The 25,438-nt window shown below is 41.7% G+C and overlaps 1 protein-coding gene across 1 annotated transcript; it reads left to right on the top strand.

Moving 5' to 3' along the window:
- Nucleotides 1–711: 711 nt before the first annotated feature.
- PLAC8L1 (PLAC8 like 1) lies at nucleotides 712–23,653 on the top strand. Its single transcript, XM_003900303.5, has 4 exons — nucleotides 712–2,805; nucleotides 8,752–8,888; nucleotides 22,371–22,507; nucleotides 23,392–23,653. Exons 1-4 carry the CDS (start codon nucleotides 2,684–2,686, stop codon nucleotides 23,530–23,532), a joined length of 537 nt encoding a protein of 178 aa, XP_003900352.3. The 5' UTR covers nucleotides 712–2,683; the 3' UTR covers nucleotides 23,533–23,653.
- Nucleotides 23,654–25,438: the final 1,785 nt, after the last annotated feature.

The raw sequence follows: 25,438 nt of genomic DNA, 5'->3' as shown, positions 1-25,438 counted from the left end.
GTTAGCACATATATAGTCAAAAGCCACATATTTTTTCTTTGATGGGGGGGGGGCATGTAGCTGGTGGTGCTGAAGGAATAGCAAGGAAGCCACATGAAGAAACAGGTCAAAGTGACTCGCTCAGTATCCTATATATTAGCAGCAGAGTTGAATTAGAGCCCTGGCCTCCATCTTCATTGCAGTACACGTAGACGACTAGGAATTCGTGCATGGAAAACAGGAATGTATTTGACTAAGGCCAGTGTTACCAGGGCCATTAGGAGGTCAGAGAAAGGAGAAGTTTATGTGGACCCCACTCGGGTAGAAAATACTTCACCCCAAAATTTATAGCATCAATAAGGTTTGTAATGGCCCTCTGCTGTGTGCATAGAGCTTGTATTAGTGTGTTTTCTTTTCTTTCTTTCTTTCTTTTTTTTTTTGAGACAGAGTCTTGCTCTGTCATCCACACTGGAGTGCAGTTGCATGATCTTGGCTCACTGCAACCTCCGCCTCCCAGGTTTAAGCGATCCTCTTGCTTCAGCCTCCCGAGTAGCTGGGATTACAGTGCCTGCCACCACGCCTGGCTAATTTTTGTGTTTTTAAGTAGAGACAGGGTTTCACCATGTTGGCCAGGCTGGTCTCAAACTCCTGACCTTAGATGATCTGCCCGCCTCAGCCTCCCAAAGTGCTGGGATTACAGGTGTGAGCCACTGCGTCTGGCCTAGTATGTTTTTATATTGCTATAAAAAACTACCTCTGAGACTGGGTAATTTATTTAAAGAAGAGTTTTAATTGACTCTTCTCCACAGGCTATACAAGAGGCATGGCTGGGGAGGCCTCAGGAACCTACAATCATGGAGGAAGGGTGAAGGGTAATGTTAAAGATACATTTTGATCACTTCTAGGACCTTCTGATGTAAAGGCATATTTGTTAAAATCACACCCAGAGCTTTTATTGTAAGGGTACTTTTTTTTTTTTTTTTACACTTTCAGAACTTTCCAATGTAAACATACATTTTGAGTACTTCTGGAACTTTTCATAGTTAAGGTACATTTTCTATTTTGCAATTAGAAATATGTGGAATAGTTATATTTTGGCACCTTGAGAATATTCAGTTCTCAATCTTTTTTATCTAACGGTTTTAATGCTTCTGAAGTTCCTTCCTGGTAAATTGTTATGTTGGGAAATGGTGATATTCTAATGCTATTATTTCTTTTTCATAAATATTTGGCATTCTTTTGTAAAGCACATGCCTTTTTTATTCTTTTCATTTTATTTTTAAGTGAAAAAGCTGTGTAGCATGTGGATTAGTCACTTCATACAATAGACATTTGATTAGAAAAGTTGGGTGCAAATGAAATGTAAAAATATGGAGTCATAGCTTACATGTACAATGGTGGTTTATTCTTCAAAGGAATCTTACTGTAAATCTTTTTTTTTTTTTTTTTTGCAAAGCTAGTATCACCTCTTAATGTCTGTTATTTTTATAAACCTGAATTTTCATGTAGGGCACATTTATTCAACAAATTATTGAGAGCTTTTTATGTGCCAGACACTTTGGTAAGCACTTGGAATAGAGTAGTAAGCAGAAAAAACATACCTGTCCTTAATATAGGGTGCATCCTTACATTTAAGAAGACAATGAAAGTTGCCCAGGCTGGTCTCCCTTGATTGAAGGCAGTTATGAAACTGTTTCTTGTGAGGAATCTTGATTTGGAAGGTATTATAGGCTTTTCCTAACAAACTGGTTCAAGTAAATGCTTTGAAGTTCAGAACCCTAAACAACCATTCTCTATGGGTCTGATGAAAAGAATATGTGGTATAATTGGCAGTATCCTCCTGATGTCTTTCTAATGTAATGTCGAATTATGATTGCAGATGCCTTTCCTCAACGTGAAATTTTGCCTAATTTTTTGTCTTAGGATATTTCCCAATGTTTCTAGGGTCCACACATCCATAAGATGTGTTCTAGAAGCATGATTCAGAGGTGTTGTGAGGACATCACCAGGCAAGCTCTGCTTTGGTTACTAGATTCCATATGGACTGGGTAGGAAAGAAGAAACACCACTTTCCTGGCATTACCAATGAAGTTAATGGAAGAGCAGAGAATTTCTAGAAGTTCTGAAAAGGCTTTGAGGCTTGTGGCAATCTACCATAGCTCAAACTTGAGGAGACCACCTTTCATAAGTTGGATTCAAATACAATACCTTCCCTGAAAGACGTTTTTTTGCTCCACTTTTGGGTTGGCTGTGGGACTTGCATTATTTTGCTAAATTGGACCAGCAGTTCTGGGGATGAAGAGAGGTCCCTGCTGCTTCTCAGTCACATGGCATGGCAGAAATCTGCAGCCTTCGGAATCTTCCAAGGAACAGTCAAGTGGCACTTAGCTAGATAAATGTTTACTAGAGGCATCTCTTAAAGAGTTTTCCACCAAAGATAAGTCTTTTTCTTTTTCTACTTACTCTATAATCCAGCAGTATCTCCCTATAGATTAGTAAGATGAATGTGTCCACAGTTAGGTGTATACCTGTCTTTTAAGAAAAAAGATGTCTGTCAGTTACACTGCTATGACCTCAGGTTCCAGAATATTAAGGGAACATTCTTTCAAGAGATGTTTCACTTTGGACTAATCCTAAGTTTAGAAGCCAGCTTATTGCCGAAGGGAAAAAGGATAGCCCAAGCGACAAGAAAACACTTCTCACTATGAATTGGTTTGGAAGTAACTTCTTCAAGTCTCCTGAGGATCTTTCCTTACTCAATATACACTCACCTCTGTTGTCATGTATGTCATCTGAAGATGAACAATATTTTATTTCCAGCTTGAGGTAGGGAATAGGATGAATTTTTCCCCTAGCTTTTGCTCTTTAGTTGGTCTATCAAATCAACCTCTGCTTACAAGGAGCCAGGGAAAAGAAAACTGGGCTTGGGAAGAAAGTGGTTGATATCTTTTCTCCATGTAAACTTGAAAAAGGGCACCTGATTTGTTCCTTCTGGCCTTTCTTGGCTGGTGACAAGAAAAGGGCTGGCTTGGGTGAAATGGTATTTATTTATTCTTAACTTAAAATGTGGAACCCTGACCAAGCAGAAGTTTATTTTTAGAGACTGCCAATCATTTCTACCCGTTTGAAATAAAAACTCAAGGGTTTTGGCTTCAGCTGAATTGGAAATATTCAAGGAGGCCTAGGTGCAAGGCAAAATGATTTCTCAGTACTTCCAGGTGTGATTACGGAAGAGTGACGTGAAACATCAAGGCCGAAGGACCAGGCATGTGGGAGAGCTGGTAGGGCTTGTGCTAGAAGAGGAAGAGGAATTGAGTGAAGTCAAAAAGGGGGAAAAGTATGTATCTCATCTATCAAACTTTAGCAGGAGTTAGCCTCCTACCTCCTGAGTTAAAGCCTCCCTCAGCTTCTGAGGGTTAGGGTCACCAACCATCTTGGTTTGCCTGGAACTGTACTGGTTTTAGCACTAAAAGTTCCCTATCCTGGGAAAACCCTTGGTCCTGGGCCAACTGGAATGATTGGTTACCCTGACTGAATCTTTTTTTTTTTTTTTTAAGAGATGGGGTCTGAGGCCAGGCGCAGTGGCTCATAACCTGTAATCTTAGCACTTTGGGAGGCCGAGGTGGGCGGATCACCTGAGATCAGGAGTTTGAGACCAGCCTGGCCAACGTGGTGAAACCCCGTCTTTACTAAAAGTACAAAATTAGCTGGTGTGGTGGTGCATGCCTGTAATCCCAGCTACTAGGGAGGCTGAGGCAGGGGAATCGATTGAACCCCGGAGGTGGAGATTGCAGTGAGCCGAGATTGTACCATGGCACTCCAGCCTGGGCGAAAGAGTGAAACACTGTCTCAGAAAAAGAAAAAAGAGATGGATCTTGCTCATGGGTTTAAGCAATCCTCTCACCTCAGTCTCCCTTGTAGCTGGGATTTTAGGTGTGCACCACCATGCCTGGCCATCACTCTGAATCTTAAGGCATTTGGGTAGCACATATGACAACTGAAAATCTGGTCCAGCTTTCCTTTCTCCTTCCTTTGTTTCTGAGAAAAGTATACAGAGTGCCCTAGAGCATACACAAGATCCTGAAGTTCGAATAATAACAGTGGCCATCAACTTCATGCCTACTACGTGTCAGGTACATGATCTTGTCTAATACTCTGGCAACTGAGGAGCTAGGATATTTTAAATCCAATTTTATGGAGGAGGAGACCAGAGCTGAGGGTTGTGACAAGTTGTGTTTTCTAAGGTCAAACAACTAGAATGTAACTATTTGAACTTTTTTGTGTCTGAAATTAAAATCTTTGCTCTTTCTACTAGATGAAGAACTTGTGAAATTTGATAGGTAAATGAGCATCTCTGGTTTAGCAGAGCTTTGTGGCCATAAGCTTCATCCACTGTTTGCATACTCATTCCTGTTCTTCATGGTAGCATAAGATTCCCTGAGTGTAGAATATAGAAAATCTGTCTAGGAAGCTACAAAAACTACTTGAGTCTGATACCTGTAGCAGCCCCTGAATAATCTTTCAGTTCTTAATGAACTACTGAGTTCCTGGTACATGGAAGATACTCAGTGAACGGTAGCTATGGTTGTTATTTTAATTACAACACGTGAGCAATCATTTTGAACTGAAATGTCTTAGCCAATGTATGTCAATTCAAACATTTTAATATAAAAATAACCGAAGACTCGGTATTAAGGAAATAAATAATATATTTATCCTTGAGTTCAAAATTAGACAAACAGCCTAGACAATAAAGCAAGACCCTCATCTCTACAAAACATTAAAAAAAATTAGCTGGGGATGGTGGCATGTGCCTGTGGTCCCAGTTAGTTGAGAGGCTGAGGCAGGAAGATCTCTTGAGCCCAGGAGTTCGAGGTTGCAGAGAGCCATAATCATGCCGCTGAACTCCAGCCTGGGTGACAGAGCAAGACCCTGTTTCAAAAAAAGAACACACACACACACACACACACACAAAAAAGGTAAACACAGAAAAAAACCATTTTTTTTTTCCACTAAGGAAAAGCTATCCTCTTAGTTATTTGATTTGGAATGGATAGAACACAGTCTTCCTTGCTATAATAAATGGTGTCACACACATAATACTGAGTTAGAAGCAAAAATTCTGTTCGAAGGCTGCAAGCTATAAATGGTTCATTCCTAATCCATGCATTTAGCCCTAAGAAATCCCTCTACTAAAAGATGATTGAAGCTCTTAGCCTAATGATGGAAGCACCAACTTGTGGCCATCACATTGAAAGGTAAATGCCTTTGTATGGAGGCATGCAGAAAGCTAAATTTTAGGCTACGCTCTGCTTGTATTTCATCAATTCATGCCCAAGACCTGTGGCTTTACTAGAGAATGAAACACAGTAAAGTTCACATAAATTTGTAGCTAGCCTTGAGGAGGACTCAAATATAACAGAAGAGACAAGCGAATCTATTTGGTCCAATTCAACAAATACTTACCATGTACCCATGAGGTTTCAGGGTAGTGTGCGGGATACTGGGTATACAGGGAGGAACAGCATATGCCCCCAACCTCAGGGAGCCATATGGAGGGAGAGGAAATAAGACATATAAAAGTAGTTTCTTCAGGGCCAATTCAAATCAGCATAGATGTCTTAGTCTATTTCGGTTGAGGTAGCAAAATACCATAGGCTGTGTGGCTTAAACAAAAGAAATAATTTTCTCACAGTTCTGGAGAATGGAAGTCTGAGATTAGAGTGCCAGCACAACTGAACTCTGGTGAGAACTTTCTTCCTGGTTTGCAGTGTGCTCATGTGGCCTTTCCTCTGTACATGCATGTAAAGAGACAGCAATCTCTCTTAAGGCCACTTTCTTTTTTTTTTTTTTTGAGACCGGGTCTTGCTCTGTTGCTTAGACTGGAATGCAGTGGTGCAATCTCGGCTCATTCACCCTCTTCCTCTCAGGGTCAAGAAATCCTCCTACCTCAGCCTCCCAAGTAGCTGGGACCACAGGTGCATGCCACCATGCCTGGCTAACTTTTTGTATTTTTAGTAGAGATAGGGTTTCACCATGTTGCTCAGGCTGGTCTCGAGCTCCTGAGCTCAAGCAATCCACCTGCCTTAGCCTCCCAAAGTGCTGGGATTATAGGCGTGAGCCACTGTGCCTGGCCTAAGGCCACCAAACTTACTGAATCAGGATCTCACCCCTACAACTTCCCTTAACTTTCATTACTTCCTAAGTGCCGTGTCTCCAAATACATTCACACTGGGGGCTAGAACTTCAACATACATGCATTTTGGGGAATGCAATGCAGTCTGCAGAAATGGGCCCTAACTTACATCATAACAAACATATTAAAATGTACTCATACATTTGTTATATCCACATATATATATATTTTTCTGTACAATACTTGAAAGAATTTTTATAATTTTGTTTTTGAGATTGTTTGACTATGAATAACTCATTTATTTATGACTAGTTGCTGCTTTGCAACCATTCATATTTGGGAATTTTTGCGAAATGAGAACTTATAAATTGTTTTCAAAATGTTAAATATTTGTATATTCTAAATTTGGCAATTAATAAAATTGACATAATGCTAGGTTTTTGTGTTTAATTGAGCATTAATTTATTTGCAGTTTTTATATTTTGAAGCTAATTTTTTTTCCACGGTAGTTTCTTGAAAAGCTTGTCAGACTGTGAGAACTGTCTACAATGCTTAATGGATAAAAGGGCTGGGGGTATTTCATAGTTCCACTTCACACTTCTAGACAGGTCACTTCCAACCTAACCTCTCTTCCAAGCTCTGGTACATCATTTCCAGGCCTTTGTTAAGTATTGTCTTGATTCTCACTGACATTTAGACTGAATATGTTCCAAACATCCCTACATCGTATTCTCTTATTCTTTTTTTTTTTACTTTTTGCCATCTCTCTTGCATTGACATCACCACCTAGCTAGTGGGAGACCACTGCAGTCACCACTACTAGTGTCCAAATCTACTGGTATCAGGTTTCAGAATGGCATGAATGCTTAAAAATTACCTGAAAGCCTTGTTTTATATTGATTTCTGTACCTCATTCTTGGAAATCTGTGCAGTTGGTCTGAGGGAAGGCTTGGGAATTTCTTTTTTTTAACAAGCTAATGTGCTGTCATCTTTGGGAAGGTGTAGACATGATCAGTATTGATGGGATGAAAAAGAGATGTGGATCTTAATAAGATCCACAGTGTAACTTATACTATAATACCATGAAATTCCATTGGCTGTATTGCCAGAAATCTGAGGTAGTGGGCTCCATAGCTGTTTCGAAGATGCCCCCAGGGTGTTGTCTTAAGGGTAGTTAGGAGCGTTCTGCTTTGGCCTCCAGGCCATGTGTCCCAGGTGCTGAACTTTGGTGACTATTACTGCAACAACTGTTTTTTTTTTTTTTTGAGACGGAGTCTTGCTCTGTCGCCTAGGCTGGGGTGCAGTGGCGTGATCTCAGCTCACTGCAACCTCCGCCTCCTGGGTTCACGAAATTCTCCTGCCTCAGCCTCCTGAGTAGCTGGGATTTCAAGTGCACACCACCATGCCCGGCTAATTTTTGTATTTTTAGTAGAGATGGGGTTTCACCATGTTGGTTAGGTGGTCTTGAACTTCTGACCTTGTGATCCGCCCGCCTCTGGCTACCAAAGTGCTGGGATTACAGGCATAAGCCATCGCACCCTACTGCAACAACTGTTATAGGAAGAAATGCTGCTGTCTCTTATTTTGTCTCAACTATGAGGCAGGCTCTTTCTTTAATTCTTCTTAGCACATCAGAAATCAGGTGCAAACTCTTAATGAGGTTTGCCGAAAGAGAAGCACAAAACAGAATAATTACTACACTGCACAGGCTCAGACATTCTAGGGCCCTTCTACCCCACTCTTGACCCACCCCTTCTATGAGGCCAGGTGCGATTTACCCTTCACTATGGAAATCACTCCAGACATGCCCTTGGTTGAAGTTCAGGCAAAACTGATTTTCAGCCCCAGAAAGAGAAGTTTTTCCTTACCTCACTTTTGAAGCCCAGCCACCAGGTTTTCATTTTCTAATTCAGAATGATTGACAATAGGAATATTCATTCCTTTCTGGGAAAATCAACCCAAAGTATACTTTGTGGTACCACTAGGTCAATCATACAGTAATTTGATATCAAGACATATTCTGAAGTCTGGGTTATTCACTTAAATGATACCCATGTCAACTTCAACAGCCTAGTCCAGGTTTCAGTCTGCCCATTCAGTTCAGTTCCTTCTCAGTATCCCTTCAGGAAAGGTTAAAAATCCTTGAGATGCAGCTCACTCAGAGTTACTTTATCACACATCCCCTGGGCACAGTAAATGAATCAGATATCCTTCAATAGACACAATAATCTCATGAGGTAGTTTTTTCATCAAAATCAATGGAAAGCAGAGAGGTAAAGTCGCTTAACCAAGGTCAAGCCTCCAGGAATGCTGGGATTTGAACTGAGGCCTTGATTCCACATTTGTGAATTTAACTATTTGAAACACTGAGGAAGTAGACTGGACACTGAGCTTGAATTTGCATGTCAGGATTTAGAACAATAATTCTATTAATAGAGATGAGGCAAAAAGCCAGAAGAGAAGGTATGATGGAGGAGGAGAAGGGAGGGAGATGGCAGGGTCTATCTGGGCTATGAATTATGAGCCTCTTGGCATCATTGGGTCCCTATCTCTTCTTTATGGTTCTGACTTGGCTTAATGGTTATTGTTCTGAAACACCTTTGTTTCCAAGTTAATCATCATCCTTGACTCTCCAGGGCCCATGTACCAGCCAGTGCTGTGGTGAAGCAGCCTGTTCGGGGAGCCAGTGGCAGGACGACAATCACAGCAATTGTCCAGACTGGCGGGGGCTGGAGCACCGGTCTCTTCAGTGTCTGCAGAGATAGGAGAATTTGTACGTTTTTCCTCCTCATTTAAGTTCCTCCTTATAATTTTCTTTTCCAAGACATCAGTGAGTGGAAAAGCTACAGCAGGCACAAGGAAAGAAATTAAATGGTTTCAGAATAACTGGACTAATCGTTCAGTGACTCAAACGTACTCCTTGTCTGGAAAAATCTTGCTTTTCAGAGATATGGATGCTTTTATAGAATAAGTGGTGCCTTCAAAGATTTCTAAATGACAGACTCCACTGTTGGCAAAGTGCATAAAATGAGCTTTCTTATCCAGTGCTGGTGGGAGTGTAAATTGGTACAACTCTTCTGGGGGATGGTTTAGCAATCCATATAGAAAGAACTTCAGCTGTTGCACAGCTTTTGACCCAGTAATTACATTTTTAGGAGTCTAAGGAAATAAATCATGTGCAAAGATTTAGCAGGAACATTAAATTTTGCAGCATTAGTTATTACAGCAGAAACCTGGAACAACTTAAATGTCCGACAAGAGGAATCCACACAATGAATTATTATACAGCCACGAAAAGTCATATTGTAGAATAATATTTAATGAGATGAAAAGATGATTTGGATACATTTTTAAGTTAAAGACACACATTGCAAACCTGTGCACAGTAGATACCATTTTTTTTTGGAGAGAGGAAAACATTTTTTAAATGTCTGGAAAAATACAAATACAAATATTTATAGCAGATGTCTCCAGATGGTAGGTTAATGGATAATGTTTATTTCCTTTTTGCTTTTCTTTTTTCAGTTGTCTTGGAAGAATACGTAGTACTCACATCAACAAGAACAATCACAAAAAGAAACTCCCTTCCTTGACTGAAATCCTTTCAGACACTGGTTAGACACTTTTCAGCTCTAAAGAGGGGCAAATAACACTGTCTTTTGGCTACATGAGTCCCCCCTGGGCTTAGAGTTCAAAGCTCATCAATTCTATTTTTACCTTAGGACATTCTGACCCATCTTTGGTACCACATGTCAGGATCCCCTTCCAGGACCTGATGGTCTTGCCCTAGGGAGCAATTGGATCACAGCTTCTCTCTGGGAGGAGGGAGGGTATGTGTGATGGCTGAGGGTCAGTCTCTTAAGTTCAAAATCCAACAGACTCCGGGTAAAATATTTTTGAAGGATATAGCAGCCTTCTGGGAAGATCTGAATTTGTACTAAAGCCTCACAGGACATACCAACCAGAGAACTCTGAGTAAGTACTCATTCAGCTGAATCTTCCCTGTGACCCACAGCTTGGCAAGTCTCTTCCTGTCACTGCTACCCATATGGATTTCTGACCAGACAATTATGGAAGCTGTTCTCTGGTTCTCTCAGAATTCTTCCTGATTCTCTGCTCTTTTCATGACTTTGGTAGTCACCCAGTACTAAGGTACAGAGAGCATAGAGTAGCCATGCACAAATGTGCAGATCTGGTCCCAGAGTAATAAGTAGACCATTTTCTTTCATAGATTATGATTGGCGGTTGGGGGAACTTCAGTGCACTTGTAACTAGGGCAAAGCCTGGACTGTGGTGTAGTGGTTAGGAGAACAGCTTCATATCATATATATACCTTGAATCCTAACTCTGGCTCTTACTGGCCATGTAACGTTGAACAAGTCCTTTGGGTCTTCATTTTTCCACCTCTAAAATGAAGATAATACAGGTGCCTACCTCAAGGGTTACTGTAAAGATGAAAACAGATCATGTATAGAACCCACTCTTAACACTGGTTTGAGGCGTAACTGGATCAGTTAGGGATTTAGGGTTGCAAGCTGTACTAGGTTGAGTAGTGTCACCTTGAAATGCATGTTCACTTGGAACCTCTGAATGTGACTTTATTTGGAAATAGAGTGTTTACAATGTAGTCGAATTAAAGTCAATCCTTATTTATAAGAAGAGAGAGATTTGGACACAGACACACAAAGGAGAAGGCCATGTGAAGACAGAGGCAGAGACTGGAGTGACACATCTGCAAGCCAAAGAGCTCTAGCAATTGCCAGCAACCCCCAGAAGCCAGGAAAGAGACAGGGAACAGATTTTCCCTCGGACACCCCAAAAGGAGCGAACTCTGCCAACACTTTGGTTTCACACCTCTAACCTCCAGAATTCTCCCATGAGAGAATAATTCCTGTTGTTTTAAGCCAACCAGTTTGTGGTATTTTGCTACGGCAGCCCTAGGAAATGAATATATAAGCCAACATCGAATTTCATTAGAAGGCCATAGGATAGCTCATAGAATCAATGAGCCAGCTAAAAGCCAAGCCCAGAAAGGGACAAGACGCATTGTTATCAGGTGCTAGCTGACAGTCCGATCAGCTTTAAATGTTTTTATCTTTGTGTCATCCCCATCTGAGAATTGATGTTTTAGTGGAAGCAACTCAATTTGCTCAGCTTGGATCATGTGCCTACTTCTTGACCAGGCCAGGGTTCTCTGAATGATAGTCCTACCAAATGGTTCACAATAAGGAAGGGATAATTTCCTAAATTTACTATTGGAGTGCAGCTACCAGGAAAATTCAAAAAAATATCATTACAATGCCCTTAGTAAATCTTAGCTATTAATATTACTGTTATTTAAAAAAATTATCCTTCAGCATGTTGAGAGCAAAGAGTGGATGAGTCAGAAGGTTTCTATAAGATGCTGCAGAATGATTTCTACATAATTCTAAGAGCACCTAGAAAAGCTGGTTAAGGAGTTCTCACTTCTCAGCCATACTGTTTGCCTCAAGCATTGCTTCACTGTTCACCTCTGCTCTCAACCCGCATCAACGCTCAGGAACACCAACCACACTTCCTGAGGATTCCCTGGTTGTCCACTTGAGAGCCCATTCTAGTGAGAAGGGGAGAAGAAAGGCTATGTGGAGAAATACAATATTCTTTACAATTGGCACGAAGGAAAGGCCATGGATAGGGTTCAAGGTGATTTCCAATGTTGTGTCGTAATTTTTGTTCCCTAGTTGTGCTTCCATGTTGTGACTGCTCGTAGTGTTTTAAAGTTAATTGTCTTAGAAGAAAACCTAAAGGTAATATATTACTGTGTACACTCATTATCTGCACTGTAATTCTGAGGATGCTGCTGGAGTGTGAGTGCTACAAGTCTTCGATTTCTTCCCCTCCTTATTCAGAAAGACTTTTAACTGGGGATTGTTTTGTCCACAAAGTTTTATTTCGAGTAAATCACTGTGTACATCGTTTTGACAGACTTGGGAACAAAGGGAGATCTTCTCATGACTGTTCCATGCCAGATTCCCATCCTGGGACATTTTTCCTTCAATTGCTGAGAATTATTGCTACAATTTGTCATCCATTAAGCAAAGGGTACATTATGAACAGCAGTGATTTCCATTTCTTTTTGACATTTTGCTTCTTCATTTTATTGTAATTATGTATTTTAAGTGCCTCCTTCTTCCCACCTCTGTGTTTTCATCTGAATTCACACTGCACTGGGATTAGCAAATGGGTGTCTCTGTGTCCTTTGAAGATAGGGTAGCTGAGAGCTCAGATGTGAAGATTAAACTGAAGTGAAATAAGTGGCTGCTAAGTGGCATTGTGAGTAAAAGACTGGGCAGTCCAGCTTTGGGAGTGTTTGTGATGTGGCCTCAGAGAAGGTTTATGCGGAAGGTGTAATCAACTCCTAATTCAGCTCATGATTCAACCATGTTTACTGAGTTTCTTCCCATGTATAGGCACAAGGTGGGTGATACAGACATATTAGTGAATAGGTCAGAGACAGTGTCTTAGAGGAGATGGATAATAAACAAATCTATAGGCCGGGCACGGTGGCTTCCCACCTATAATCCCAGCACTTTGGGACGCCAACGCGGGCAGATTACCTGAGGTCAGGAGTTCGAGACCAACCATAGCCAACATGGTGAAACCCCATCTCTACTAAAAATACAAAATTAGCTGGGCGTGGTGGTACATGCCTGTAATCCTAGCTACATGGGAGGCTGAGGCAGGAGAATCTCTTGAACCCGGGAGGCAGAGGTTGCAGTGAGCTAAGATTGTGTGACTGCACTCCAGCCTGGGCGACAGAGCGAAACTGTCTCAAAACAAAACAAACAAAACAACAACAGCAAAAATCTGTGAACAAAACAATTGCAGTTGTGAGAAATGCCATGAAGAAATTTAACAGAGTGTTATGAAAGGCAATTACAGGAGAATGGGGTAAAGGACAGCCTCTCTGAGGAGCTGACTTAGGCTGTTACCTGAAAGATAGGAAAGAATCAGCCACTCAAACAGCTTCCCTGTAGCGAGCATTGTAAGCACCAGGCAGTAAAGAGACTGATGTGTAGTAGGAATTATCAGATACCCAAGGTGGGAAGAAGAAAGCAAACCAGAATTTTCCCTGGTTTTCTGGAAAAGGAAGGAGTCATGAGAAGACGTTGGACTGGGATTTGTGTCCTCACACCGCATCTCACGTAACCTGTAGACTCCCTGAAAGCAGGGACCACAGTTTTCTTGTTCAATGCTCTGATGCCCAGCAGAGCACTTAGACCATAGGAGACACTTAAACATATTTGCTGAATAACACGTAAATGAATTTTAACTTGTATTCTCACTTGCTTCTTTGTCGTATTTAATTGAAAAACTCATAGAGCCTCAGAGTTAGAAGGGATCTTGCGAGTCAGCTTGTCTGGTCCCCCATCTGTTTGCCTAAATCCCCTCTGCAACATGCCAAGACCTGACAGCCTTGACTTTCTGAGCACTTCCAGGGAGGAGGGCTCATTTTCTTTGGACCAAGTTCACACTTTAAAAAATTATTTTGAATAGACTGCCATGCACATAATGCAGAATTCAAAAGTACCTACCTTTTTCATATATGAAAAGCAAGTAGTACTCCATTCTTGCGCTCTATCCACCTGGTTTTTCTCTCCAGAGTCAAATACCTTTACTTGAGTCCAGATATAGTCTATATACTTATACAGATATAAAAATCTAAAAAGTTAAAATAGATGTTTAATTATAAAAGTATTATATAATCATTATAAAAAAGAAAAATGCAAAAAACTATAAAGGAAATAAACAGCATCCTGTAATCCCAGCTCTTGGAGATAAATATTGTTAATATTTTGGTATCTGTCCTTCTAGATGTTTTGCTTGTGTGTGTGTGTATAATTTATACAAGTGGTAGCACTGTAAACACATACTGTCTAGCACCTTTGGCTTATTTTAATTTAATAATATATCTCACATCACATTCTTCTGAAAGAAGTATAAAAGAAGAAAAACAGGGATTGTAAACTAGTTCAACCATTATGGAAAACAGTATGGCGATTCCTCAAGGATCTAGAACTAGATGTACCATATGACCCAGCCATCCCATTACTGGGTATATACCCAAAGGATTATAAATTATGCTGCTATAAAGACACATGCACACGTATGTTTATTGCAGCATTATTCACAATAGCAAAGACTTGGAATCAACCCAAATGTCCATCAGTGACAGATTGGATTAAGAAAATGTGGCACATATATGGGCCACCATGGAATACTATGCAGCCATAAAGGATGAGCTTGTGTCCCTTTGTAGGACATGGATGCAGCTGGAAACCATCATTCTAGCAAACTATCACAAGAACAGAAACCAAACACCCTACGTTCTCGCCCGTGGTGGGTCTGAAACAATGAGATCACTTGGACTCAGGAAGGGGAACATCACACACCGGGCCTATCAGAGTGGGGAGGGGAGGGATTGTCAGGGGAGTTATACCTGGGATGTAAATGACGACATGTGGGTGGCATTCAACATGGCACACAAGTATACATATGCAACAAACCTGCAATGCTATACATGTACCCTACAACTTAAAGTATAATAATAATAAATAAATTTAAAAAAAAATAAAAAAAAAAAAAAGAAGAAAAACATATCTAGGTGATCAGACCATATCAACATATCTGGAGCTAATTTCTTAAAATTCGGCAAAGATTCAGCTAGGCGCTGTGACTCTGCCAAGTGCTGTAATCCCAGCACTTTGGGAGGCCGAGGCAGGCAGATCACAAGGTCAGGAGTTTGAGACCAACCTGGCCAATATGGTGAAACCCTGTCTCTACTAAAAATACAAAAATTAGCCAGGATTTGTGGCGGGCTTCTGTAATCCCAGCTACCTGGGAGGCTGAGGCAGGAGAATTGCTTGAACCCAGGAGGCGGAGGTTGCAGTGAGCTGAGATTGTGCCACTGCACTCCAGCCTGGGTGACAGAGCGAGATTCTGTCTGGAAAAAAAAAAAACAAACCTGCAGAGATTCCATTGTATGAATGTACCATAGCTTATTTATCTGAAAATCTCCATTGATGGATCTTTATGTGGTTTCCAGACTTTGCCGTTCAAACCAATGCTATATGACTATCACTGCACGGATGTCATTTTGCATGTGTGTGAGTATGTCTGTTGGATAACCACTAAAGAGTAAACCTGCTGGTCAAATAGTATGTGCTATTTTTTTTTTTTTTGAGACAGAGTCTCGCTCTGTCGCCCAGGCTGGAGTGCAGTGGCCGGATCTCAGCTCACTGCAAGCTCCGCCTCCTGGGTTTACGCCATTCTCCTGCCTCAGCCTCCCAAGTAGCTGGGACTATAGGTGCCCGCCACCACGCCCGGCTAGTTTTTTGTATTTTTTAGTAGAGACGGGGTTTCACCGTGTTAGCCAGGATGGTCTCGATTTCCTGACCTCGTGATCTGCCCGTCTCGGCCTCCCAAAGTTCTGGTATTACAGGCTTGAGCCACCGCGCCTGGCCTAGTATGTGCTATTTTAAATGTTGATAGATGTTGCCAAATGACTTTCCATTTGGAAGTTGTACTAATTTACACTCCCACCAGCAATGTATGAATATGACCCATTTCTTTTCTGAGCATCTCATTGTTAGAAAGTTCTGCCTCTTTTGCAATAATTGATCTGAAATGTGCCTCGCTGAAATTTCCACCCACCTTTCCCACTTCTACTCTCTGGGGCTCCACACTCTGGTTTTGTGTAGGTTTCTTTTCTTTCTCTTGACTTTCCTATGAGTTAGAAGGATGAATAATGAGCAATATTCCACACATGTGGGTGGAGCCCATCTCAGAGAACAGGCCTGGATCATTTATACTGTGGGTGCTTACATAACCACCAGGCCTTTAGGTGTAAGAGGAAGAAGCTAAATTTACCCCTTTTGAACCTGAGCTCCTTAAAAAAAAAAAGACAAAAACAATTTTTTTCTTTTTTACTAGTAACAAATGAATACATTTACCTTGCAAAAAACGAAACATTACAGAAAAGGGAAGCATGTCCCTTCTTTTAATTTTATTTATTTATTTATAGAGGTAGGGTGTTGCTTGTTGCCCAGGCTGGAGTACAGTGGCATAATTATAGCTCATTATAACCTCGGACTCCTAGGTTCAAGTGATCCTCTTGCCTCAACCTCTAGAGTGACTAGGACCACAGGTGTGTGCCACTATGCCTGGCTAATTTTTAATTTTTAATTTTTTTTTTTTTTTGTAGAGATGGAGTCTTGTTATGTTTCCCAGGCTGGTCTCAAACTCCTGGCCTCAAGTGATCCTCCTGCCTTGGCCTCCCAAAGTGTTGAAATCTTAGAGAGTTTCCTTCCTGATCTTTTTCTCTATATTTCTCTATATTTATAATGTAAATGGTATTATGTATTCTGCTGTGCATATCATTATGTAGTTTGATTTTTTAAAACTCAAAATTTGTCTTAGAGATTTAACTCTGTTGGTTCTTTTTTTTTTTTTTTTTCAGTTGCCCAGGCTGGAGTGCAGTGGCACGATCCCGGCTCACTGCAAACGCTGCCTCCCGGGTTCACGCCATTCTCCTGCCTCAGCCTCCCAAGTAGCTGGGACTACAGGCGCCCACCACCACGCCTGGCTATTTTTTTGCATTTTCAGTAGAGACAGGGTTTCACCGTGTTAGCCAGGATGGTCTCAATCTCCTGACCTCGTGATCCGCCCACCTTGGCCTCCCAAAGTGCTGGGATTACAGGCGTGAGCCACCGTACCCGGCACTCTGTTGGTTCTTAATTGTCTTTTGTATTCCACAGTATGTATTGTTGTACCGTTATAGTTTATTTGTACTTCAGTCTATTAATATACATTCATGTTGTTTTAAATTTAAAGTTACAAGTAATGCTGCAGTGACTTTTCTTGTACCTATTGTACCTGCCTCTTTGTGAGCATGTATAAGCATTGGTCCAGGGTGGACACTGATAAGTGGAATCACTGGGTCCTAGAGGATGTAACATTTTCATAGATTCAGCAAAAATGCCTTCCAAAGTGACTGTGCTAATTTCTACTTCCATCTGCGTGTGGAGTGCCTATTTCTTCATGACTCCCCACAATATATCATATTAACAATTTTTTTCTTTTTTGAGACAGAGTTTCGTTCTTGCTGCTCAGGCTGGAGTGCAGTGGTGCGATCTCGGCTCACTGCAACCTCCGCCCCTGGGTTCAAGCAATTCTCCTGCATCAGCCTCCTGAGTAGCTGGGATTACAGGCACCTGCCACCACGCCCGGCTAATTTTTTGTATTTTTAGTAGAGACAGGGTTTTGCCATGTTGGGCAGGCTGGTCTTGAACTCCTGACCTCAGGTGATCTGCCCTCCTTGACCATCCAAAGTGCTGGGATTACAGGCGTGAGTTACTGCCCCCGGCCTGACAATTTTTTTAAAATTGGCATTATCATGGATAATAAGTGGTTTCTGGATGTCTTAGTATTCATTTTCAATGACATTGAGCAACCTTTTGCCTTCATTATTGGCAATTTGTATTTGCTTTTCAGTGAGTTACCTACCCATGTCCTATGCCCATTTTCTTCTTTTGTTTAATCTTCTATATGGTGATGTGCAGAAGTAGGTTTTTTTTTTTCTTCTTTTTTGAGACAGGGTCTCATTCTCTTGCCCAGACTGGGGTGCAGTGGCCCGATCTCGGCTCATGGCAACCTCCACCTCTCAAGCTCCAGGGAGTCTTCTGCCTCAGCCTCCCGAGTAGCTGGGATTACAGGCGCACGCCACTACTGCCTGGCTAATTTTTGTATTTTTCGTAGGGATGGGGTTTCACCATGTTGGCCAGGCTGGTCTCGAACTCCTGACCTCAAATGATCCACCCACCTCGGCCTCTCAAAGTGTTAGAATTACAGGCGTGAACCACTGCGTCTGGCCAAGAGTTCTTTATATATTCTAGATACTTATCCTTGGCCTGTGATATGTGTTGCAAAGTCTTTTCCTAGAGAGTCTTTAGAACAAAGGATCCCATCATCCTGATTTTGTGCATCCCTTCTTGGGGTGTGACCTGACAGTGTGTCCATATCCCACTGCATTCCTCACAGTACAGAGTAGCAACACTTGATGAAAGGATCTTTCTTAAAGAAGTTGAGGCCAGGCGCTGTGGCTCAGCCTGTAATCCCGGCACTTCAGGAGGCTGAAGTGGGCGGATCACCTGAGGTCGGGAGTTTGAGACCAGCCTGGCCAACGTGGCGAAACCCTGTCTCTACTAAACATAAAAAATTAGCCGGGCATGGTGGCGGGCACCTGTATTCCCAGCTACTTGGAAGACTGTGGCAGGAGAATTGCTTGAACCCAGGAGGTGGAAGTTGCAGTGAGCCGAGATTGTGCCGTTGAACTCCAGCCTGGACGACAGAGGAAGACTTCATCTCAAAAAAAAGAAGTTGCCTGACTTAAGACTACCCCACAGGAATAAATGTAAAGTAGTGATAGGATACTGTCTAGCACACCAATCCACAACCACTGTGGCATAATAGATACATACATAAAACATGAGAACATAAGGCAATATGTATAGTAGTTCAGACTTTGGAACCAGACTACCTGAGTTAAATCTCACCTCTGCCTTTCAAATTGTGTGAATTTGGACAAATTACTTCAATCTTCTGGGCCTCAGTATCCTCATCTGTAAAATGGGGATAAGAAGAGTACCTGTAGGATTGAAGAGTACCTGTAGGATTGTTGCAAAGATTAAATGAGTTAATATGTGCAGAGTGATTTTAACAGGGCTTGGTACATATTGAACTCTGTATAAATATTAGCTATTATATAATAAAAATTTGTCCTTCATAGTGTTTTTTAAAAATCACATCTGATTTCTGCTTCAAAGTACAGTAATTGAATTTGAGGTATGTTTCTTTCAGCATCTAGTACTACCCCCTAATGAACACTTAGATAACATGATTATATGACAAAAAAGATTAAAACTAAAAACAAAAGCATGTTTTTTTTAAAAAAAGCATATGAGTCATAAAAATATGGTGCAAGAGTTCAAATGCACTTAAACAATTTCTGTACAAAATACTTACTGAGAATGGTGGGCACTTCTCTTTGCCAGTTAAAGTGGTGCAGCTGAGGCAATCGTGTAAACACTATTAGTCACTTAGTTTGCCAGCTTTACAATTAAGCATGTTTTGATTAATTTTTTTATTTACAGGGATTTACACTATTTTGTAATCCACACATAAAGTGAGAGTCAATTGATTTTTATGTGCCATTGATTTCAAAATCCCCTAATTCAAGGTTGCATACAGTGTGAGTACTCTGTACTCTCAGTAAATTTACTGGACCATTTGCTGTCCTCTAAGCTGTTCATACAAGTATCCAGGCTGGGTGGGACCTGCTGGTCTACCTGAGATTACTTTTTAAGTGTAGGGTGAAGTATCCCAGTCTTATTTGAGACTGAATTCAGAGTTTGCTTTGGGCCAAGAGATGTCTACAGTGGATGATTTAGTGACTCTCTTGAGACGCCCAAATAGATGAAATAGACATTCTGATCCTTAAAGGCAGGCTGCTTCCTTCCCTGCCCCCACCCCCATGCCCTTTGTATGATTATGCTACTTCATCCACTATTCGAAGTTGAAGTTCAGAGTCCTGGAGGCTTGGAGAGTCTACGATACAGAATTCCTAGCTTTTTGCCTCTTTGTCACTGAATTTGGGAGTGGGACTTTGAAGTGCTCACTGTGGGAGAACAAGGGGTAGCCAGAGGCAGGCCATTGTCAGGAAGCTCTTCAGTGTGCTGGTGTCATGGTATGTGAGACTTTGCGTCTGGTGCACTAAAAGACAATGGTGACTACTTCACACTCACTAGAGTAGCTAAAATAAAAATGACTGACAATAGCAAATGTTGGTGAGGATGTGGAGCAATTAGAACTCTTGGCCAGGAGTGGTGGTTCATGCTTGTAATCCCAGTACTTTGGGAAGCCAAAATGGGAGGATTGCTTGAGCCCAGGAGTTCAGGCAACATACGGAGACACCATCTCTACAAAAAATAAGAAAAAAGGTTAGCCAGGTGATATGGTTTGGATCTGTGTCCCCACCAAATCTCATAGGATTGTCATCCCCCATGTTGGAGATGGGGCCTGAGATTACTACATGGTACCAAGGGGGGATGGTGCCAAACCATTAGAAGCTGCCCCTGTGATCCAATCACAGTTGGATCCGTCCCCAATTGGTACCGTATAGTGAGTACGTTCTTATGAGATCTGGTTGTTTAAAAATGTGTAGCACCTCTCCCTTTGCTCTCTTCCTCTTTCCCTGGCCATGTAAGACATGCCTGCTTCTCCTTAGCCTTCTGCCATGTTTGTAAGTTTCCTGAGGCCTCCCCAGAAGCAGAAGCTGCTATGCTTCCTGTACAGCTTGAGAAACCGTAAGGCAATGAAACCTCCTTTCTTCGTAACGTACCCATTCTCAGGTATTTCTTTATAGCAATGCGAGAACAGATTAATACACTGGATGTGGTGGTGCATGCCTGTAGTCCCAATTACTCAGGAGGCTGGGATGGGACGATGAGAGGATCGCTTGAGCCTGGGAGGCTGAGGCTGCAGTGAGCCATGATCGTGCCACTGCACCCCAGCCTGGGTGACAGAGTGACACCCTGCCTCAAAATCAATCAATACATAAATAAATAAATAAATAAATAAAATAGAACTCTCATGCATTGCTGATGGGAGTCTAAAATGGTACTAATATTTTGGAGAACTGTCTGTCATTTCTTGTAAAGTTAAACATATATCTACCCCATAACCTAGCAATTCCCCTTCCAGGAATCCACCCAAATGAAAAAAAAACATACGCCTGTGTAAACACTTACAGATGAGTCTTCATAGCAGTCTTATTAATAATAGCAAAAAATGAAATAATCAAATGTTTATCAATGGGAGAATGGAGAAACAATTTGTGGAATATTGATACAATGGAATATGACTCAACTCTAAAAAAAGAGACATGCACACAATAGCATAGATGCATCAAAAACATGATGTTGAATGAAAGAAGTCAGATACAAAAGCAAACATGATTTCATTTTATGTGAAGTCCAAGAAGAGGCAAAACTCATCCATAAGAATAGATATTGGAACAATGGTTGCCTCTAGTGGGCAACGGGAGGGTTGGGATTGATTGGAAAGGGACACAGGAGCTCTGGGGTGAGAGCAATGTTCCATACGTTTGGTTACTTGGGTATATGTGATTGTTGACGCTCATCCAACTGAACACGTATGGCCTGTGCATTTTCTTATATAAAAATTATGACTCCATAAAATATTTATTTAAAAATTTTTTAGAGATTATGGTTAGCTTGGAATTTTTGAGGTTTCACAGTCCTAATTATTTGCATTCATCAGAGTTGTCATCTTTTACAATGCTAGGTGACATAACATCTTAACTGTATATCAGGGGTTTTTAACCTGTGGTCTGTTAATAATTTTCAATGAATTCATGAACTCCGTGAAATTGAATGCACAATTTTGCATGTCTATGTGTGTGTAGTTTTCTTTTCCCTTGTGGACTGAGTTCATAGCTATCATTGTACTCTCAAAATGGTCTGTGACCCAAAACATATTTAGAATAGAACCCCTGCGTTGGAAGGTTCACGCAGAATGTGTAGAAAACAATATCAGTAAAGATGAGTGAACTAATAAATGACAAATTGTTTCCAGTCGATGTTCAAGGAAACAAGCCCCTAATAGTTTGCAGATTGAAACTGGCAGATGTCAGTGACTCCAAGACACTAACATAAATTTGAATAACTTGGTCTGAGAAATAGAATAAAGCCCTGATAAGAATAGGAGGCAGAGTCAGTGTACTATAAAAAGACCTTTCAATTACACTTATAGAAATAGATGTCTGTTATTCAAGAGTATACCGTGTTTATTTTAAATATTGAAATTAGATAGATGAACATAATGGAAGCAACAGTTATGATTCAACTGTAAAAAAATTATTTGATGCTTTTTCTCTTAACAGGAACAAAACAATTACCATAGTCAATGCTAACAGAATTGTATCAGGTTTAACAAAAGAAGGCAATTTTGATGTGGCTCAGTTATGGCAGTTTTCATACAATGAGTTTTGGGAATTGGTTATTTATTCTCAGTGTCTGATAGTAGGGAGACAGTGCAGCATTAAACTGGTGGCATAAAGTTGTAAATATTCTTTGAGATGTGAAGTTGCTCCAAGAAATCTGAGAACCTTGGCTTTTTTGGATGTGGTTATTGACAGGTTTCTGTGGTCTATTCTGTCCTATGTGTCTTGAGTGTGACATCGCCAGGCATTATGGAGAGTGTCTTTGTTGGCCGTTGTTACCTGGGTCCACCTTTGCACTGAGAATTGGCACCAGAGAGAGACATAAAATACAGGTAAGTGTGTCTGAAGGTATAAGTGAACCTGAATCTGTATGGAAACCTAGATGCCTTCCAAACCTGTGATTGTTCAAATAAAAAAAAGGGTGGGTGAGGATGTCGAAACACACCATGCCTTAGTGGGAAACTTTGAGAAAGGAAATACATTTAAAAATTTTATTCTTTACCAGGAAGTATAAGTTAATTAAAATACCATATTATTTTAGTAGAGATGGGGTTTTGCCACGTTGGCCAGGCTGTTCTCAAAGTCTCAAGTGATCCGCCCACTTCGGCCTCCCAAAGTGCTGGGATTACAGGTGTGAACCACCATGCCTGGCTCAGACTGATACATTTTTAAGTGGGAAAAAAAAAAGTAAAGCACAGAAGTATGGAACTATTTAAAAAGACTTTATATGTGTATGTTTCTGTAGACATAGAATTTATCTGGAAGTGGTTACGAGACACTGGTAACAACGATTACTTCCAGGCAGGCAACTGGATGGCTGGGGACGGCTGGAGAGAGGGACTTATTTTTTACTTCCTGTCCCTTCTTACACTGAAATTTTAGGCCATGTGCACTTATTACCTCCTCCAAAGAAATAAATAATTATACATATTAGGTCCTAAGAGAAAGAACCAAGAAGTTGATAGAGAAATCAGTGGTTTCAATTATAAAGGCCCATATCAGAGGTCCTAAGGGCAGGGCTCTGAATCGCAGGTATTGATTAGCAATTCAGCTGCTTGGCACTTATACAACTTAGTGTCCCTGGGCATTGGCTTAAGGATGTTGGTGAACCTTTGAAGTCGTGGTTGAAGGGCCAGGAGGTAATACTGTACAGGTCCCTGGGGAAGAAAAATGAGCCTGTGTGACTACAACAGAACAGACTCTGGTCTTGCCCTAGGGCACGCTGTGTGAAGACTGGCTGGCGGTGCACTGCTGTTGGCCTTTTTCCATCTGCCAGGTGGCCCGCGAACTCAAGATGAGGACCTCCCAAGTCTATGAAATCTGTGCAGTGCCAATGACTAAGGACACCCTGGTTTGACAGAGCAAGATAACTCTTCTTCCTTACTCCCCAACACCCTCCTTTCAAACCTCTGAGTAGAACAACTGCTTTTTCCTAAGTTTTTACTGAAATGGTATAAAAATAAATGATTTTCCCCCTATTATCTCTACTGTTCTTCTTTCTCTACACATGTCCCTGTTGATGACTTTATCATTTGTCTGAATTTGCTATTCCAGTCCAGCCATATAAAGCAGATCTAGAGGTGAGTTTTCTTGTTTGTTTATTTTCTGAGACAGAGTCTTGGCTCTGTCACCCAGGCTGGAGTGCAGTGGTACCATCTCGCCTTCAAGCGATTCTCCTGTCTCAGCCTCTTGAGTAGCTGGGATTACAGGCATGCACCAACACACCTGGCTAAATTTTGCATTTTAAGTAGAGACGGGGTTTCAACATGTTGGCCAGGCTGGACTTGAACTCCGGACTTCAGGTGATGCACCCTCCTCGGTCTCTCAAAGTGCTGGGATTACAGATGTGAGCCATTGCGCCCAGCCTAGGGGTGAGTTTTGTGCCTCCCCTCCCCTGCTGGAGTTTTGGAAGCTAACATTTTCCCCTCCAGATTTCTACTGCCATCCTTTCTTTTTTTTTTTTTTTTTTGAGACGGAGTCTCACTCTGTCGCCCAGGCTGGAGTGCAGTGACCGGATCTCAGCTCACTGCAAGCTCCGCCTCCCAGGTTCACGCCATTCTCCTGCCTCAGCCTCCCGAGTAGCTGGGACTACAGGCGCCCGCTACCTCACCCGGCTAGTTTTTTGTGTTTTTTAGTAGAGACAGGGTTTCACCGTGTAGGCCAGGATGGTCTCGATCTCCTGACCTCGTGATCCGCCCGTCTCAGCCTCCCAAAGTGCTGGGATTACAGGCTTGAGCCACCGCACCCGGCCAACTGCCATCCTTTCACGAGAGATGTCTGAGAAGCTGGAAGAGTTGTTATGTGGCTTTCTTATGTCAAGCCACCTTACTCAGAGTATCAGGGATGGGGCAGGAGGTGGTTAACTTTAGTTAGCATCTGGACTGGCTGGAAATGTCACTGAAACACATCAGCCATTGTTTTTCCCTTGTCCCAACTCTTCAGGTCTGATTGTTTCAAGGAGAAAGTCTCAGGTTGGTGCCCATCTTGAACACCTCTGTAACACTTAACAAATCTTCAGGCCCCAGGTTCAAAACCTCAGGTAGCAACAGCTGTGGGTGGAATTGTGTTCCCCACCTCCCACTCCTCCACCAAAAGATATGTTGAAGTCTTAACCCCTGGTAACTGTGAAAATGATTTTATCTGGAAATAGGGTACTTGCCATTGTAACTAGTTTAAAATGAGATCATTAGGGTGGGTCCTAATCGAGTACGACTGGTGTCCTTACAAGAAGAGGGGAAAAGACACAAAGATAGAGACACAGAGGGAAGACACGTATGTGAAGACAAAGGCAAGGATGGGAGCGATGCTGCCACAAGCCCAGGAATGCCTGGGGCTACCAGAGGTTGGAAGAGGCAAGGGAAAATCCTCCCTCAGAGATTTTGGAGGGAGCATGGCCCTGCCAACATCTTGATACTGGACTTCTAGCCTCCAGACCGAGACAGAATAAGTTTTTGTTGTTCTAAGCTACCCAGTTTGTGATCACTTATTTTAGCAGCCCTAGGAAGCGACCATCTACCATGTTTGGTAGATGTTTTTGTTAGGGCAGCAGCACCAAACAGTGCCGAAGAACCTGGGTTCCGCAGCCTGAAACGCCTCCTCTAATTATACAACCATAGGCAAACTTGCTAACCTCTCTCTGTTTCGGTTTCCTTATCCGGGAAGTGGGATGGTGATAGTACTGACCTCGTAGGGCATGAAGATTGTAAATCAAGACATTTAGCACATGGCCTGGCAGGTAGGATGGACTCAGTAAATATGTGTGA

The sequence above is a fragment of the Papio anubis genome, chromosome 5, assembly GCF_008728515.1.
Source record: "Papio anubis isolate 15944 chromosome 5, Panubis1.0, whole genome shotgun sequence".
Classification (NCBI taxonomy): domain Eukaryota; kingdom Metazoa; phylum Chordata; class Mammalia; order Primates; family Cercopithecidae; genus Papio; species Papio anubis.
Note: the sequence above shows the minus strand (reverse complement) of the source record. Positions and strands in the feature narration are given on the sequence as shown.